At 37.8% G+C, this 17,325-nt stretch overlaps 1 protein-coding gene across 4 annotated transcripts in view; it reads right to left on the reverse strand.

Moving 5' to 3' along the window:
• Positions 1-4,622: 4,622 nt before the first annotated feature.
• The window catches only part of Neto2 (neuropilin and tolloid like 2), an 88,538-nt gene continuing 75,835 nt past the window's right edge, over positions 4,623-17,325 (reverse strand). For 2 of the 4 annotated variants that reach the window (XM_008829637.3, XM_008829633.3), the window contains exons 8-9: positions 10,121-10,234; positions 4,623-8,988 (exon numbers count right to left, since the gene is read on the reverse strand). In XM_008829637.3, coding sequence (XP_008827859.1) covers positions 8,405-8,988; positions 10,121-10,234 — 698 coding nt within the window. In that variant the 3' untranslated portion in view covers positions 4,623-8,404. The remainder of the gene's footprint in view (positions 8,989-10,120; positions 10,235-17,325) is intronic. The other 2 variants (XM_008829634.3, XM_008829635.2) reach the window with 2 other exon arrangements.

The raw sequence follows: 17,325 nt of genomic DNA on the forward strand, positions 1-17,325 counted from the left end.
TTCTTATGCTTTGTGCAGTCTTATTGATTTTAACATTTCAGTAATTAAATTTCTCTTTGAGTCAGGCTCTCACTATGTAGTCCTGGCTGGCCTGGAACTTACTATATAGACCAAGCTGGCATCAAATTCAGAGATCTGCCTGTGTCTGCTTCCAGAGTGCTGGGATTAAAGGCTTGCACCACCATGCCAGACCCTAAAGATTACACATATATAATGTGTTATGTACATCTGTGTGTATATGTGCATATGTGTGACTCAGAAGAGACTATTGGACCTGCTGGAGTTGGAGCTGGGGCTGGAGCTGGTGTTGTGTGCTCCCATGTGAAAGCTGGGAACTAAATTCAAGTCCTTGGAAGAGCAACAAGAGCACTTAACCGAGGAGCCATCTCTCCAGCCCTATTTCTCTAATTGGTTATTTTTCTAAAGTTACCTATAATTCTGTACATTAATTGTCAGCCCATTGTATTTTAACTCTGCATTACCAACACACACCTCCATCACTCTTTCTCTTATATACCTACAAAAAACTGACCTTAATGGAGTAACCTCTAATACCTTCCATCTCATACTGAACCCCTACTTTCATCATTTTCTTTTTTCCACAACTTAAACACTGATTCCTTTTGCCCTCTACCTCAAAAGATCTATAAACCATACCTTCATACCTTCTTCCAACTAGTACCCCAACCCTGCAGGCCCTGTATCCTAATGGAGGATACAAGTGCTATGCAAAAGGGTCTCCAGCAGCTAAGCAAAATCAGAACTGCTGGTAAACTAGTGGGACCACCACTGTGCCCTCTCCTCAGAATAGTTGTATGAAATGTACTTTTTAGTAAAGTTTCCCTTTAGAAGGGCTCACATAAAACAGCTAGAAAAATGGCAAGAGTTAAAACTGGAAAACACATCCATTTCCACAGATGCATAAAACGCAAGACAACCACCCTGACATGTTACCACCTTCCAAACTCCCCTATAATGTAAGCCCAAACCACCAAGACAGCTGAAGTATCGAAGTGTCAGAGAAATTCAGGTCCCTCAGAATGATGGGGCTCTTGGAGAGATAGTTTGGTGGTTAACAGCATGTGTTACTCTTGCAGAGGACCTGAGTTTGGATCCCAGTACCAGTGTCAGGCAGCTCACAAATACCTGTCCAGCTTCTGGGACCTAATGCCCTCTTCTGGTGTCTAAGGGTGCCTGCACTCACATGCACATACCTGTACATACCTACACACACACACACACACACACGCAGGCACACATGCACGCACATAATTATAAGTAAATTACTTTTTTACTGGGGCTGAAGAGATGGCTCAGTGGTTAAGAGCACTGGCTGCTCTTCCAGAGGACCTGGGTTTGATTTCCAGAACCAACATGGTGGCTAACAACCGTTCACAATTCCAGTTCCAGGAGATTCAAAGTCCTCTTCTGACCTCTGTGGGCATTGCATGACACAGATGCACCAATCTACATGCAGGCAAAACACTCATACACATAAAAGAAAAGTAAGTAACATTTAAAAAATGTAAAAATTAAAATCTAAGAAAAAAAATGATTAATGAACACACAGAAGTCTCAAAAGCCCATCAGTGAACTAAGGAAATTTATACAAGACCTCAACAAGACAGGCTCCAAAGTGAATTAAACAATGAATAGGCTGGAAGAGAAAGTCAGGAATATGGAGGAAAAATTAAGCAAGGAAATTTAAACACTGAAAACAAACCACACAGGGGCTAGATGGCTCAGCTGTACTGCTCTTGCAGAGGACCTAAGTTTAGTTCCCAGAACCTGTAACTCCAGCTCCAGGGCGTCTGATGCCCTCTTTTGACCTCTGCGGGCACCTGTTCTCAAGAGCACATTTTCGCACATGCCATGTAATTAAAATTAAATCTAAGGGCTGGAGAAATATAATGGTTATGAGTAATGGTTGTTCTTTCAGAGGATGCACATCCAGGTCCCAGCACCTACATGACACCTCACAACCATCCATAACTCAAGTTCCAGGGATCCAACGCCCTCTTCTGGCCTTCGTGGCAAGAGCAGGCCATGTCTTAATTGACGAATAATGTCTCCAGCCTCTGTTTAGGTGTTTTTAATCTGGCCAGGGAAACTAGGATGGCCCAAAGGTTATCTGACAGACAACCAGCTTTCTGTGATGCTGCCAGATTCACTGAGACGGGCACATTCCTTTGAGCTGCTCTGTACATGTGAAAACATCATGTTGGGTTTCTCTCAACTACTTTTACAAGAATAGAGTTGGGGCATATCATTTCCTTCCCCATCTTTTTAAAGAGATTTATTTATTTTTGTGTGAGTGTCTACATCTATGTACATGCATCCCATCCTGTCTGGTACCTGTAGAAACCAGAAGAGGGCGTTGGATCCTCTGTAACTGGAGTTATGGGTGATTGTTAGTGCTGGGAACCAAACCCAGGGCCCCTTCAAGAGTGGAAAGTGCTCTGAATCACTGCTCCATCTCACCTGTCCTGCCTTCTCTTTCTAGCTTGCATTAGTTATCTATGGCTATAGAAATTTTTGTTCTAAGCATAGTAGCTGTTTTAAACACAAATATCTTTGGTTTCAGTAACCTGGGTGTAAAGTAAGGCAAAAGCTGCAAGCAAGGTACTGGCTATAGCTACTCCAAGGCTCCACTGGGTGAAGTGCGGAGCTACTGGCAGATTCAGTTCTTTGCAGGGTGTTGTGGACAGAAATCGCCCTGCTTCTTGTCACACAGTTCTCTCTACAGAGCTTCTCATAACATGCAATTAGGAGAAAGCACAAGAGTAAAGACTGCACAAGGTAGCTAGAAGCTAGTCTCCCATTGAATCTCTGAAGTAACACCTCTGGCTAGGTCCAGCTTCAAGGACATAAGACTAAGGAAGAGCAGAATATCACAAAGAGAGATCACCATTTTAGAAGCTGCCAACCGCAAATAGTTTCTAATGTTAAAAAAAAAAAAACTATTTGCTAAGGAATTCCTTGATGGAATTTGAAAGGCACAGGCTTTATATCTGAGCTGGTGGCAAGTTCACTATCTGTTCTTGTGCTTGGAGCTAAATTATCTTATAGTGTGCATAAACGACAGTGACAACTCAAGTGGTCAGAAAGAATTCCCTTCCTCTTCATTTTTTGGTTCAAAATCTATGACTACTTCTCTGAAATACCACTTAATAGCATAATGCTATTGATGGAAGAATAAAAGATTTGAAAAGCATGGTTCGATACCTAGATTTCTGATGAAACTCCTTTCTAGCAATCGGCATCGCCTCAAAATGTCTCAAAAATGAAAAAAAAGAAATGTTTCAGTAATAATCTGTTGGCTCAAAAGTCTTATGGCATCAAATGCTGCAGACAGTATGACAAAGACTGGAAGATGAGAGTGCTTTTAAATAAAATCTGTTCTTGATCCCAAATAAGGCAGAAAATAAAACTGCTCTGTAAACTCTTGTAGAGACAAGCCAGAATTAAGTGCCTTTGTCCTTTCTTTGCTCCTTGCTCCGTGTCTGGTGACTGTCTGGGGAGCTACTGCTTTCCTTTGCTTCACCCTCAGTGTACAGACTTTTTTTGAGATCCACCCATTCATCTGTAAGCAAAGGTGTGACAGATGCATTCTACTACTCAAAAAAGTCAGCTTGGGCTGGGGAGGGAGCTCAAGGAGTAGAGTTCTTGCCTACTATGCACAAATCTCTGGGTTGTCTCCAGAACAACATAAACTGGGAGTGCTGAACACCTGCAATCCTACTACTCACAAAGTTCAGGCAGGAGGATCAGAAGTTCAAGGTCATCTTCAGGTACATAGTTAGAGGCCAGTGTGGAACATGAGACTTTATCTCAAAATACAGTTTGGTTTGAAGCCCATTCTATAAGTCCTCACCCTCAGTCCCACTTCAGACCTGAATAAAGCAGATCAAATCCAGCTAGTAAGGCACTACAAAAGTGTAACTTAAACAAGGCTTATTGGGTCAGGTGTGGTGACACACACCTTTAATCCCAGTACACAGGAGGCAAAGGCAGGTAGGTCTCTGTGAGATCAAGGCCAGCTTGGTCTACATAGTGAGTTCTAGGCCAGCTGGGGCTACAGAGAGACTCTGTCCCCTATGGTCACTGCTTCAGTTCCTGCCTGGAGACTTTATGTTGGCTTCTCTTGATTATGGACTGTGAGCTATAAGATGAAACAAACCCTTTCCTCCTCAAGTTGGTTTTGGTCAATGTTTTATCCCAGCAACAGAAAGCAGACTAGCAAAGAATGTATGCCACACCTAGGGGTACCTGTGGACGGGACCTGTGGAGGCCAGAGGAGAATGTTGGATCCCTTGGAGCTGGAGTTCCAGGTGGCTGGGGAACTAGTCAGGTCCTCTGGAGGAGCAACAAGGCCTCTTAACTGCTAAGTTGTTTCTCTAGCTGGTAAGGTTATTTTTTTAAAGCTTATTCTTTTAAAGCTTTTTTAGTTTTTTTTTTTGTTTGTGTGTGTGTGTGTGTGTGTGTTAGCAAAAAATCTTAACTATGGGAAGCTAGATAGGAAATGCCAACTTTGTCCTAGAAAGACATACAAAATGTTGAAGCCCAAAGAGGCTTTTTGTTTTTTAGCTATTTTCACACTGTCAGAAATTGAGGCAAGAAAATCAAAACAGGAGTTTTTATTTCCAGTTCAAGGGCTAAATTCTTTAAAGTGCTAAATCTGGATTAACCATATAAGAATTCTTACATTATTTGGAAGTTCGTCTCTAATAAAAATCTACTGCTTAAAAAATGTATAGGTAGTACCCACTAAACATGCACCCTAGTCATTAGCTTTGTGAGTTTAAGCCATTAAACCAATCTCAGAAATATAATCAAAAGTACATTAAAAACTGAATAAAGGAGAGCAAATTACTAGTAGAGGCATACAAAACAGGAAACAGTGCAGGAAGCTAAAAATAAAATCCCAGGTCAACCTGTTTCTTATAAGTAGCTCAGACTCAAATCATTCTCAAAACTCAAGATATAACACACAAATGTTTAATTTCTATAGTGTACATTGTTTCCTTTAGCTTTTAAGAGATCACAAAAGCAAATGCACTGAAGCTTTCTCTGTGGTATCAGCCCTGTGTACTGCTAACCAACAATGTTTATGAAGAATTCACAGTTAAGTACAGACTCTGCAGGTGCCGAGGAAGATTGGTAACAAAAACTGTAGAACAGTGTTCCATAAATTTTAAAAAAGGGGCAAGAGGGGAACCAAGTGTTTAAAAAGTCACAGAATTACATTTTAGATAGGAATAAGTAACAAGTTTTGCATGGAACATGTGGGTTGGTTTTTAGGACTGTGTGACTTCTAAAAGCGAAGCAGGGAGAGCAAGAAGCAAGGAAGGGCACGGTTAGAAGTGTCGCGGGGAGTTGCTCCACCTTTTGGAGTGTAGTCTTCTCATTAACAAAGCTAGACTAGAGCAATCTTTCTTGGCAAAACCGAAAAGTTCCTTGTGCTCCCAATCAGTATGATCCAGGCACACTGCTTTTAGTACTTGCAAGGAACACACACAGTGGAACACACACCAAACGAGAGCGTCGTCTAACAATTATTCCTGGAACTACAACCAGGCTTTTCCCATCCTCTCTCATCAGTTAACACACTCCTGGAACAAAGTATTCTCATCAGGCAGTAACAAGAACTATAAAAATACACAGGTTATTTTAATGCTTAACAATTACATGAACTATGACAGAGATACTGAAATAGGTGCTGTAAGTCAAAGTTAGTCTCTTAACTCTCTGATATGAAATGTGAATATCCTTTGGTTTTTGTTCTCTATTTATGTTGCCCATCCTTCCTCCCCAAAAGGAACATCATGATTCCTGTCTTTGAGGTGGCAGGATGAGCAGGCTGAAATCTGTGGCCACTTGGGGGCTGACAGCTTGTGTTAAGCTTGGGATGGATATAACAATGGTAATATCATATAGATGGAGAATGTTTTCTTGATATTTACCACCCCCAGATTTGCATTTTCTGTCAGAAGGCATGTTTCATACTGTAGGGTATAAAAATTGTATAATGGCTAAATTTTATGTCCTTCATTACTAAAATGTATGGTGTCCACTTTAGTCTCTGCTTATGTGTTTTCTACTGTGAAAAGTAGCTTTCATTTTAGCCGCCAGAAAATTTAGAATCCAATGACTGTCCAAGCTTCACTTGAGTTGCTTGAGATCACGTGTTTCTGCACTGTTTTAACACCCAATATTTTCTATAAAAGCTTGTGCTTTGCAAGTCTCTTTAAGTCCCCTTAAAATGAGATACAAGCTTTAAAATAAAAAAAATATATACTTACAAGTGACTATCAGTAATCTAGGAAAGCATACTATATTTTCTAAAAAATAAGTTAAAGATGGGTGTAACACCCATTCTTAGAATGGATGTAATTTTATATAGGAAATATGCTAATTTCCTCATGAGATCAAAGTTGTCATGTTAAGTATTATGTTGTTGAAATGTTGGCTGGCCGTTACTTAATAAAATGCCTATTTAATTTAGTTACTGAAAGAACTTGATTATCTAATCTTTCCCTGGTTAGCTCACTGAACCCCATACTTAACAGGTTTTTTTTGTGCTTTTCCAAGTTCTACTTTTAAAAACGGGAATTTCTGGTATTCAAACAAATGTTTTTGGTTACACTATGTATAGCTTTTCCTATCTTCTGGATGTAATCTTTAAAAGAATAAAAATGTCATACAGAGAACACACTTTGAGGCAGTAAGTGTATCACATTTAAGGTCAGTTTTCACTAATCTGAGAGATCGTATCTATGTAGTATTTAAAAGAATTAATGAGATCTAGTGAAACTTGTACTTCTCGTTTCATTTAGAATTTAGGACAATATAGAAAATGGGAATGCACCTCTTTTAAATGGTGTATCTACATCTAGGTGTCCTTAAACGGTGTATTTATATTTAGACGTCCTTAAATATGGGATTTCTTCCCATATATACCTTATTCAGTCTTCCTGGTATAAATAATATAGTTGTAGGATCATGTAACAATGTATACTTTAATATAAGATTTCTTAAGTGATGTAGAGTAATAAATACCATATAGTGAAAATTTTTATCACAAACTAAATACAGTAACAAAGGAAAGAAAAAGCTTATGTACACATTACCATTACCAAGGTCTTCATAATAAATTATAGTGTGCAGTCTCATCATAGCTCATTTATATACAAAGACACTAATGTGAACACTCAAATCTGTCTTGTAGGGCTTAAATCTTGATTTAATAAAATTTATACAGTATCAAATAATATCAAAAGTCTAAAAAACAATGAATTTGATATCATGTTTATGAATTATTGTTTTATATACCTTAAAAAACATAAGGTCAAAAGTGCAGTTTAAAAAAAAGTTGAAATTGTTATTCTTGATAATAGCTAGAAAAATGCACTGTTCCAAGCAGATGCTATCTAAAGGCTTGCAGTTTCTCAGGAATTTCTTTCAACTCACACCAACTGTGTTACCATGTGCCAAAAGACAAACCAATACAAAGGGAACAAAGAAATCTTTTTGAAAAAATAATAAGGATAAAGACTGATGAGAACCACTGCTAGTCATCATAGTTATAGGCCTACCCACAAGGGGTCCAATGACCCAGATTACTGGTTTGAATGGCCATCACTTCAAAGGTTCTACAAGCTTTTTGATCTTTCTCAACTTTCCAGTCATAACTAATGACCAGTAATATATCCCAGGATTATGACATTTTCTAGTATAACTAAGACAAAATATGATTTATGAGTGATAATTCATGTCATCTACTTCCTACAGAAAATAAGGACTAAAGATCGAGTAATTAAAGGCAACAGTACAGAACGTTGTGAGGAAGGAATGAAACAGAGCGCTGAGTCTTAACTGGCGCTTGTTAGGTATTAGCTATATTTTAACACACTGAAGAACAAATAAATGTCTATACTGAATTAAGTGATACATTATCTACTTATGTAGAAACTGAAACGCTAAAACTACAGGCAAACAAAACAAATTCAGAAAAAAAGAAAGACAATGGAATGTAAAGAAAAAGCCTTTAAGGTTACTGTGGGATCAAAGACTGATGTGGTTGTACCAACAAGAAGAGCATCCCGTTGTTAATGCCACTAGGCAGCTGAGCCTGGCTGAGCGCAACCACTCCTTCAGCTACTACTCAACTGGCAGTACTTTGTGGACAAGATACCAAGCAACAGATGATGACGTTTTTTCCACTGAATACATCTAAGTTCCTTGGTTGGTTTAACATATAAAGATTGCCTGAGATAATAAAACATCACCATTATGATAGGTTATGAAGGTCTTTCTAGTTTTGACAGAACACAATTGGCTGCTGACACAAAATGAGTGCTATGTAGGCTGCATACAATTACTTAATGATTCTTTTAAAAGAACATTAAAAGTCGATGGATATGGATGCTTGTGCAGAATCGTCTCGACCTCTGACATAAATTTCACAGGGAATTTCCTCCATCACCCTGTCTTCCAGAGCCTGCTGTTCAGGGCACTCATGCGCTTGTTTGAAAGTGTAGCTGCTTTTTTTAAAGGTGCTATTAAATGTTTTCATTGGCTGTGGTTGTGCAAAATCATTTCGGAAAGGAAGTTCCATGGAACTGAGGTTGGTCCTGCTTTGTTTGACACTGGATGCTTGAGATCCACAGTGGTGGTCATGAATGCACCGGGAGGCTGTGGAGGAACGCCGCATCTTCTGGTAGTTGTCTAGTTCCTCTGACAAGTCTGCCAGGTCTGCGGAAATCTCTTTCTCCCTTAGTGAAAACAGTTCATAATGAGGAGGATCAAATGCTTCTTGGAACCCAGTTTTATTAAAAGCTGTTTTGCAAGCCATAACTTTTTTTCGGGGCTGTTTCACTTGTACTAAAATAGAAATAATGAGAAGAACCAAGACAATCCCTGATGTAATGCCAATAATTGTTCCATGAGTTTTAGTGATTTGTTCAAATAGCCCAGCCTTTTTCTTTTCTGTAAGAAAGAGAAATGTAAAGGTTTTCATCATTCATTAATATGAATACCAGTACAAATTGGTAAGGTGTTTTTAGGTAACATAGGTCAGAAAAATGTAGGTCAAATTCATTTGAGACAATGGAACTGAAGATTAGGTTTTTAAACAAAGAGAACAATTCTATTATCATGATTTCCGAGTCAAGTAACTAATCACAATATAGCTAGCTAGATTACAGGAAAAAAAGTACTTGGTTCTTTTACACGCAGAAGGTACATGACAGCCTACAATTTGCAAATTATGTTAATATAGAAAATTCATCAAAATGAATATTCTTGCTCTATCAAGTTTAGTTTTCTGCTCTAGGACAGATGTGACTAACTCCTGAGTTGGTACACATCTGCAGTCTTTCTACTGAGGGCCACTGGGAGGGGAGTACAATAGGATCAGATTGAGCAATCTGGATATGTCACCATGGTCTACTGTTTTGGGATGACTACCTAAAAAATACTTGCATGTCAAGTACTTAATGAGGTCATCCAATTACTTCACCTGTTCAACTTTTGAGAAGGTGAAAGAGAGACAAATTTCAGTTCTCAGGTTGATCTGACAATCAAGCTATACATATCTCTTATCACAGCCATATTTACTGTTCAGAGAATATGCTGGAAAGATAGTATATGAAATTTGATGAGAAAAAAAGAAAAAGAAAGCAGTTCTATAATGATACTGTTTTTATATCACTTCAATAATGTATTAGTTGGTTTTCATTAAGTGATATTTCCATATAATTTTCAAAAAGAGAGATCCTTTAGGCTAGCCTCTAAGTTATTTTGATACGATAACTAAATAAGGTATGTTTACAACACAAATTTCAAAAACAATAAAGTAAAATAAGGGCATAAAATGTGAATATGTACTTTGAACAACTTAAAAAATATACTCTGCAAACAAAAACTGCTTTTTTTCAGAGAATTTTTCTTCTTATCACAACACAGAGGCCTATTTTCCATTAAAAATGTATTATTATGTGTCAACCTTTCTGCTAAGGCAGCTATGTTATGCACAGCTATAGGAAAGGGTATTTTAAGCCTTAGTGAAAGGCAACTCCTACTCTTCTCTCAAAAAGGCTGACTTTTGCACTGGACTTACCTTTACAGTGATTCTCATCCCAAGGGTATGCACAGTTTTGAACACCATTACAGACTAGAGAATTATTGATGCACATGTTGCTATGGCAAAAGAACGTGCTGCTTGTACAGGGAGCTGTGGGAAAGGAGAAGACCAGTGTTGCTAAGAACAGTGACATACAAATTACAAATGCCTCTTAATTTATTTTATACTTAAGAATCTGGCTTTGTAAGAGTAGTTTCTTTCCTTAGAGGCCTTTCCATGAAAACACTATACTACATAACCAGTGTGACAAAAGTCAATATTCTATGATGCTGGCTTATACAACTTTTCTAATGGGCACCAGGTTAGTTTCATTGTAATGATAATATGAATGTAAATTCCCCATAGTTCTTATGGAATGTCTACGCTGGTGAACAAAAATTTTCAAAACTTTAAGAGTCAATATTAGCAACTGTGATGGATAATTATGACTATCAACTTGACAGACTTAGAATCACCTAGGAGACAAACTTCTGGACATGTTTGTGAGGGTGTTTCCAGAAAGCTTTAACTGAAGTGAAGGTCTGAAGATCTGAACGTGGACAGAACCATCTCATGGGCTGGGGTCCCAGACTGAATGAAGAGAAAGCAAGTGGATCACCTGTGTCTGCTTCTGGACCACGGACATCATGTGGACAGTCACCCTTAAGTTGCTTTTGTCAGATGTTTTGTCACAATAATGAGAAAAGTAACTAATGCAGAAGATGTGGAGACACTGGAATCTTCCATGTGTTGGTGGGAATATAAGTCGTACATTTTGTGAGAAATTGGTGCTTCCTCAAAAAGTTAATTACCCTCATGATACAGAAGCTCTACTTTTAAAAAATTTATTTTAAATATATTTTATTTATTTTTATGTGTATGAGTGTATTGCCTGCATGTATGAGTGCACCCATGTCATGTGATGCTGCGGAGGTCAGAAGAGGGCTTTGGATTCCCCTGGAAGTGGAGTTAAAGACAGTTTGTAGCCGCCATGTGGGTGCTGGGAATTGAACCCGGGTCCTCTGCAAGAGCAGTCAGTGCTCTTAACCGCTGAGCCATCTCTCTAGCCCATGAGGCTCTACTTTTAAGTATATATCCAACAGTATTTTGCAGGAGCTCAAATAGGTACTTGAATACTGATGTTCATAGTGGTGTTCCTCACATCAGCCAATAGGGAGAAACAACCCCTATTGTCCACCAAACAAAATGTGATGTCTGTCTGTCTGTCTGTCTATCTAGAGCTGACAATGGAATGTTAAGTCAAGAAAAGAAAAGGCTGCATATTATAGCATGGCTGAGGGTTGAAAACATTATGGTAAGTAAAATAAGCCAAATATTTCAATTACCATTATTATATAATTACAAGTAATTATTATATGACAAATATATATGATTTTATTTATGATGGGCCTGGGAAAATTCATTGAGATAGAAAGAACTGACTGAGGTAATTACTGTTGGGGGAAAAGAACAGGGAACTGGTATCTAATGGGAGAAGTTTTCTTTGGGATAGTAAAAGTTTAGGAGGGGCTAGAGAAGACTGAGCAGGTCTGTGTAAGCCTGGCGACTTTGGTTCAATCCCCAGAACTCACATAAAGTGGAAGGGGAGAGGATCCAATTTCACAAAGTTGTCCTCTGATCTCTACACACATGCTAAGGCACACGAGCCCTCTTCCCCAAAATCATGGGCGTGCGTACACACACACACACACACACACACACACACACACACACACACAAACACACACACACAAAAAAAAATACACCAAACACACTAGGAGATAGATAGAAGGGATGTATATACAACACCACACACACACACACACACACACACACACAAACACACACACAGCAAAAAATATCCCCCAAACTCTTTAGGAGATAGATAGTAGTGATGGTTGTACAACACTGTAAATGCCTTGATGCCATTGGATTGTACACCTGAACATTTCTGGGCTGGAAATATATATGGCTCAGTGAGAGAACACTTGCCTAGCATGCAAAAGGTCCTGGATTTGATCCCTAGCACAGAAAAAAAAAAGATTTTTGTCAGAATACAAACAGGATAAAAGCCATTCTTCAAAATTTCAAAAAAAAGCCTTTCTGAAAGAGTATGGGGTCTGGAGAGATGGCTCAGCAGTTACAAGTACTGGTTGCTCTTGCAGAGGACCAGGGTTCAATTCCCAGCACCCACATGGTGGCTAACAACCATTCATAACTTCAATTCCAACACCTTCTTGTGAACTCTGTGGGTACTGCATGACACAGGTGCACTTATATGCAGGCAATACATCATATACATAAAAACAATAAATTAAAAAAGAAAGACTATACAAATATAATAGGAGATTAGGAGACAGATCACATATTTCCTCTTTTTTTTTTTTTTTTTTTTTTTTTTTTTTTTTTTTTTTGTCTTTTTGAGACAGGGTCTCCCTGTAGCCCCAGCTGGCCTGGAACTCAGTATGTAGACCTGCCTCTGCCCCCCAAATGCTAGGATTAAAGACATGTGCCACCATACCCGGCCTAGACCATGTGGTCCCATATCCCATGTTAAGTAGTTCTTTCAACTGGGAATGTCTCCTTTCCTTCATGGTTATCACATATTCATCTTTCAAGACAATTTCTTTTCCTTCTTGGTTATCTGAGGCAGTCTCATTCTATAGCTCAGGCTGGCCTCTAACTCAGAATCCTCCTGCCTTAACCTCCCAAGTGTTGGAATTATGGGTGTGAACCCTCCCGCCCAGTTTAAGACAATCTCTAATGTTTTCCTATTTGTGAGAAATCCTCTTCATTTTCCCAGGTGGCTGACCCCCTCCTGTCTTCTGCCACATTCCATGCTTTCTCTACTTGGCACCTTTCCATGTACAGGTGAACATTTATTATATTTGTTTGTGACTCAGTATGCTTACTTCTTTTATGAAACAAAGCTCTACACTGTAGGCAAAACCAGGCACAGCATTATCAAATAATTCAATGCGAAGATGCACACACACAAGAAGTCAAGAACCAAGGACGCTTACAAGACCGCAGAGGTATGACAAAAGCCTGACAAACTTCCTGCCAAAGATTACATTTTTGATCATCAGAAAGTATGTGCCTTATCAAGGAAGCAGAAATAGGTATTGCTCTAGATTATACTGACATACTCAAATATTTTAAAAAATATTTTAAGGTTTCCTTTCAAGGTGAAAGAATTATCTAAAATTTTACTGAATTAATAAATGAGTTTTCTCTCTAATCACTGTTCTTTTGATTAAAAATTTATCTTTTATGTGAATGTGTGTGTGCCTGTGTGAGTTTATGTTTACCATGTGTGTGTAGGTGCCTATGGAGGCTAGAGGGCATCAGATCTCCTGGAACTGGAGTTAGAGGAAGTTGTTAGCCACCTAATATGGGCACTGGGAACCAAACCTAGGTTCAGTGCAAGAGCAGTAAGTGCTCTTAACTACTGAGCCATCTCTCCAACCCATGCTGTCTTTCTTAATAAATACACAATAAACCTCACTAATTTATTTATCTATCTATTTATTTTTTGAGGTAATGTCTCACTATGTATCTCTGGCTAGAATGAAATTTGCTATGTAGACCAAGCTTGGCCTCTAACTCACAGAGAGCTGCCTTCCTCTGCCTCCTGAATGCTGGGATTAAAAGTGTGCACCATTACATACCCAGTGTATATTTTAAAGTGACATTTATCATTCAAATATAGCCAAGGCAGAAATATCTTTTCCTCTGAAGAGAAGACTTTCTTTAGGGTGTAGTTATAGGTATTTTTGGAATGCCTGACTATTATCTCCTATTAAACACTATCAGTAATAAATTGGCATTTTGGTATCCACTTGACATAATCTCCTTTCTCTTTTCCTTTACTGACTCTGAGTATGGGTGGGAGAAATAGGTATTTATTTGGCTCCTAGAAAACCATAAACAAACTCTGATATAGTTTAATGGAAACTACCTAAAACTTCGTTAATAAGGCCTAGTCCCCTAAAAGGCATTATTCACCCAAGTTCCTCAGCTAGGGTTTGTTTACAGTAACTTTACTCTTCCTAATATAAGGCAATTTGAGTTTAGATATGACTTTTTCATCTACATATGATTTAACAGTCCTCACGACAAAAAATTTAAGCTTAATTAGTATAGTTGAACTATAGTATTTAATCACTACAGTCAAAGTATAACAAACCCTAGGCTCATAATTGGAACCTATAATAACTAAAGTTGTTATAGCAATAACAACTTGGGAAACAGTACCCTGTAGTAAAGAATGGAAGAAAGAACAGACTAGTATCAATAAAAATTGCTTATTATTGGCCTGTCTGTATACTTTAAAATATTTAACTTCCCTGGGCTTCAGGTGCCTTCTTTTAAAACGACTGGGATGGAACTTGGGAGTGATTGTGCACACCTATAATCCAAGTACTCAGGAGGCTAAGCTGAGAGTTCAAGGGCAGTCTGGGCTACACAGCAAGACTCTCTCAAAAACAATCACAGGGTTGGAGAGATAGCTCAGTAGTTAAGAGCACTGGTTGCTCTTGCAGAGGACCCAGGTTCCCAGCACCCACCCAGAGGCTAACAACCATCTGTAACTCCAGTTCCATGGGATCCAACACCCTTTTCTGATGTCTGTCGGCACTGTACACATGTGGTGCACTTACATGTAAGTGAAATACTTATACACAAAATAAAAATAAGTAAAAAACAAAAAACAAAAGAACAACCAACCTGCTAGGCATGGTGGAACTTGGAAGGCAGAGGCAAGATGACTGCAGCAAATGTGAGGCCATCTTTGTCTATATAGGGAATTCTAGAGACCTTGTCTCATGAAAAGCAAAAAAGGCTAGGATGGAATACAACGTATTTCAGAGATTGTGGTTGTAAGAGTTGACAAAGCCAAAAAATTAGTTGTCTTTGTTATATGTATCCTTTTGTCTTTAATCCACATGCAAAAAGCATATGAGTAATAAATAATTCACTATACTGTTAGCTTATCAAAATAGTATTAAAATATTATTTAAACAAGATTTGATGATTAATTATTAATTTTTGTGGTGCTGAGATTGAACTGCGAGCAAGGCAAGCACCAATTGAACCTGTATCTCCAGCCCCAAGATTAAAAAAAAAATGTTCGTGGCTTCAAAGTTCATCTTAAAGACAATAGGTATTAGCAGTTACATAGTTAAGCCACTAAACCGAGGGCATTCCAAAGATGCACGAGGGGATTTTATTTACTTTGCGGAATTTGCTAGTGCACATACTTTAGTTGTGTCACAGATATTATAAAACTGTATCATTCACATGAATGCACTTTAAAATATTAAAAAAATGGCCCAGAGAAACAGCAATTCCATAAACTGTATTTAATATGACATAAATTATATTCTAATTCTACTATCTATTTTATATAAATCACAACTGAAGGTACCAAGGAGATAATGCATTTTATTTTTGAGATAATGCATTTTTAAGAGACAAGTAGAATGAGGTTATAAATATCATTAGGTGTCTTGGTATTCTAATTATCCACAGAACATTATGTGATCACATTTTGATGGTTCTTTGTTACTTCAAAGATGGCCTAAAAGATAAATTTTTCTGTCCCATGCTCCTCATCCATTCAACAATTTTAGGGAAATATTCTTAGCTTTTATTTCTATTACAGATACCTTAAAATTATTATTGTTATTTATCTAGTTAGTTTTGTGTGTATGTGGGTGCACATGCCACAGATATCATACATTCTGTCATATATGCTAAGGCCTATCATAAAAGTACTCAGATATTTTGGCTGCAGTACGTTGTCTAGGTAGTTGAAAATGATATCTGTGTGTGGAGGTGAGAGAAAAACTTGAAGGAGGTTATCTATTTCTACCATGAGGGTCCCTGGTCATTAGACTTTACAGCACAGTAATCACCTTTACCTGCTAAGCCATCTTGCCAGCTTATTACTACTGATTTTTTTAAATAACTGTTCTCTGTATTATTTAAAGTAAGCAGAAAAACAGCACTGATACTGTCAGACTGCTCTGTAAAACATGTGTCACATATTTTAAAATTACTATAAATATTTTAATATATTTTATTTGTTGTTTTTATTTTTATGTGTACGAGTATACTGCCAGCATGTGTGTAAGTGCACCCATGTCATACAATGCTTGCAGAGGTCAGAAGGCATTAGATTTCTCTGGAACTGGAGTCAAGGATGGCTGTGAGCCGCCATGTGGGTACTGGGAATTGAACCTGGGTCCTCTGCAAATGCAGTCAGTGCTCTTAACCTCTGAATCATCTCCCCAGCCTCTAAATTAGTATATATTAATTGTACAAAATACTAGGTTTCACTGTGACAGTTTCATATACGTACATAATGTACTTTGATCATATTTACACCGAGTTATATATAACTGCAAATCTATTAAGCTTTATGGCTTTTCACTAGATAAGCACAGCTATTTAAAGACTTGAGGTACTAATTATATTTATGCAATGCTAAGTTAACTGCTTCAATTCAAAACTATATTAAAATGGTCAAAAAAAGTCTCCATAAGTAACAGACAAGTTAACAGAAATAGTACCATTTATGAACTACTCTCTGCTTATGGCTCAAGGACTCTACTTTCTACTTTTAACTCATGATTGGGTCATGGAAAGAGGAGGACTAGGATTTCAGCTGCACTGTACTTTTGGTGAAATGCGGCAGTGAGGCTGAAAGATAGTTCTGTCCCTCAATAAAGCCTACAGGGGACCTGTCAGTAATATGTCACTGAAAAATCACATGGATTTAGTCTAACAAAAGTATCTTTTGCTACTTTGACAGTTCCAGTCATGGAAATTAGTTTCCTAAAACCATGTTCTTTTTTAAAGAATATGTGTGTGTGAATGTATATTCTCTTTTAAAGAGAATAAATTAAGTATCCTGATTTCTATTTTTAGTTACAGCTCCAATCTACAATAAGCATGAAGCAAATCTCAGGCAGAATTAGCCCAGTTACTTAAACTTCTTAAATATTGTTTTCATGGATGTTATAGACGAATAACAGATACATACTTCAAGAATCTGAATAAATGATAAACATGCAAAAATTTACTGCCTTGAGCTCTTCAGTGCTTATCAAATGAAGATTTTCAGAGTGGCTTTTAAAAATTATTGTTTTGAGACAGGGTCTTGCTATGTAACAGCTCAGACTGATTTTGAACTCAAG

This window comes from Nannospalax galili, unplaced genomic scaffold (assembly GCF_000622305.1).
Source record: "Nannospalax galili isolate Female #2095 unplaced genomic scaffold, S.galili_v1.0 scaffold894, whole genome shotgun sequence".
In the NCBI taxonomy this organism is placed as follows: Eukaryota; Metazoa; Chordata; class Mammalia; order Rodentia; family Spalacidae; genus Nannospalax; species Nannospalax galili.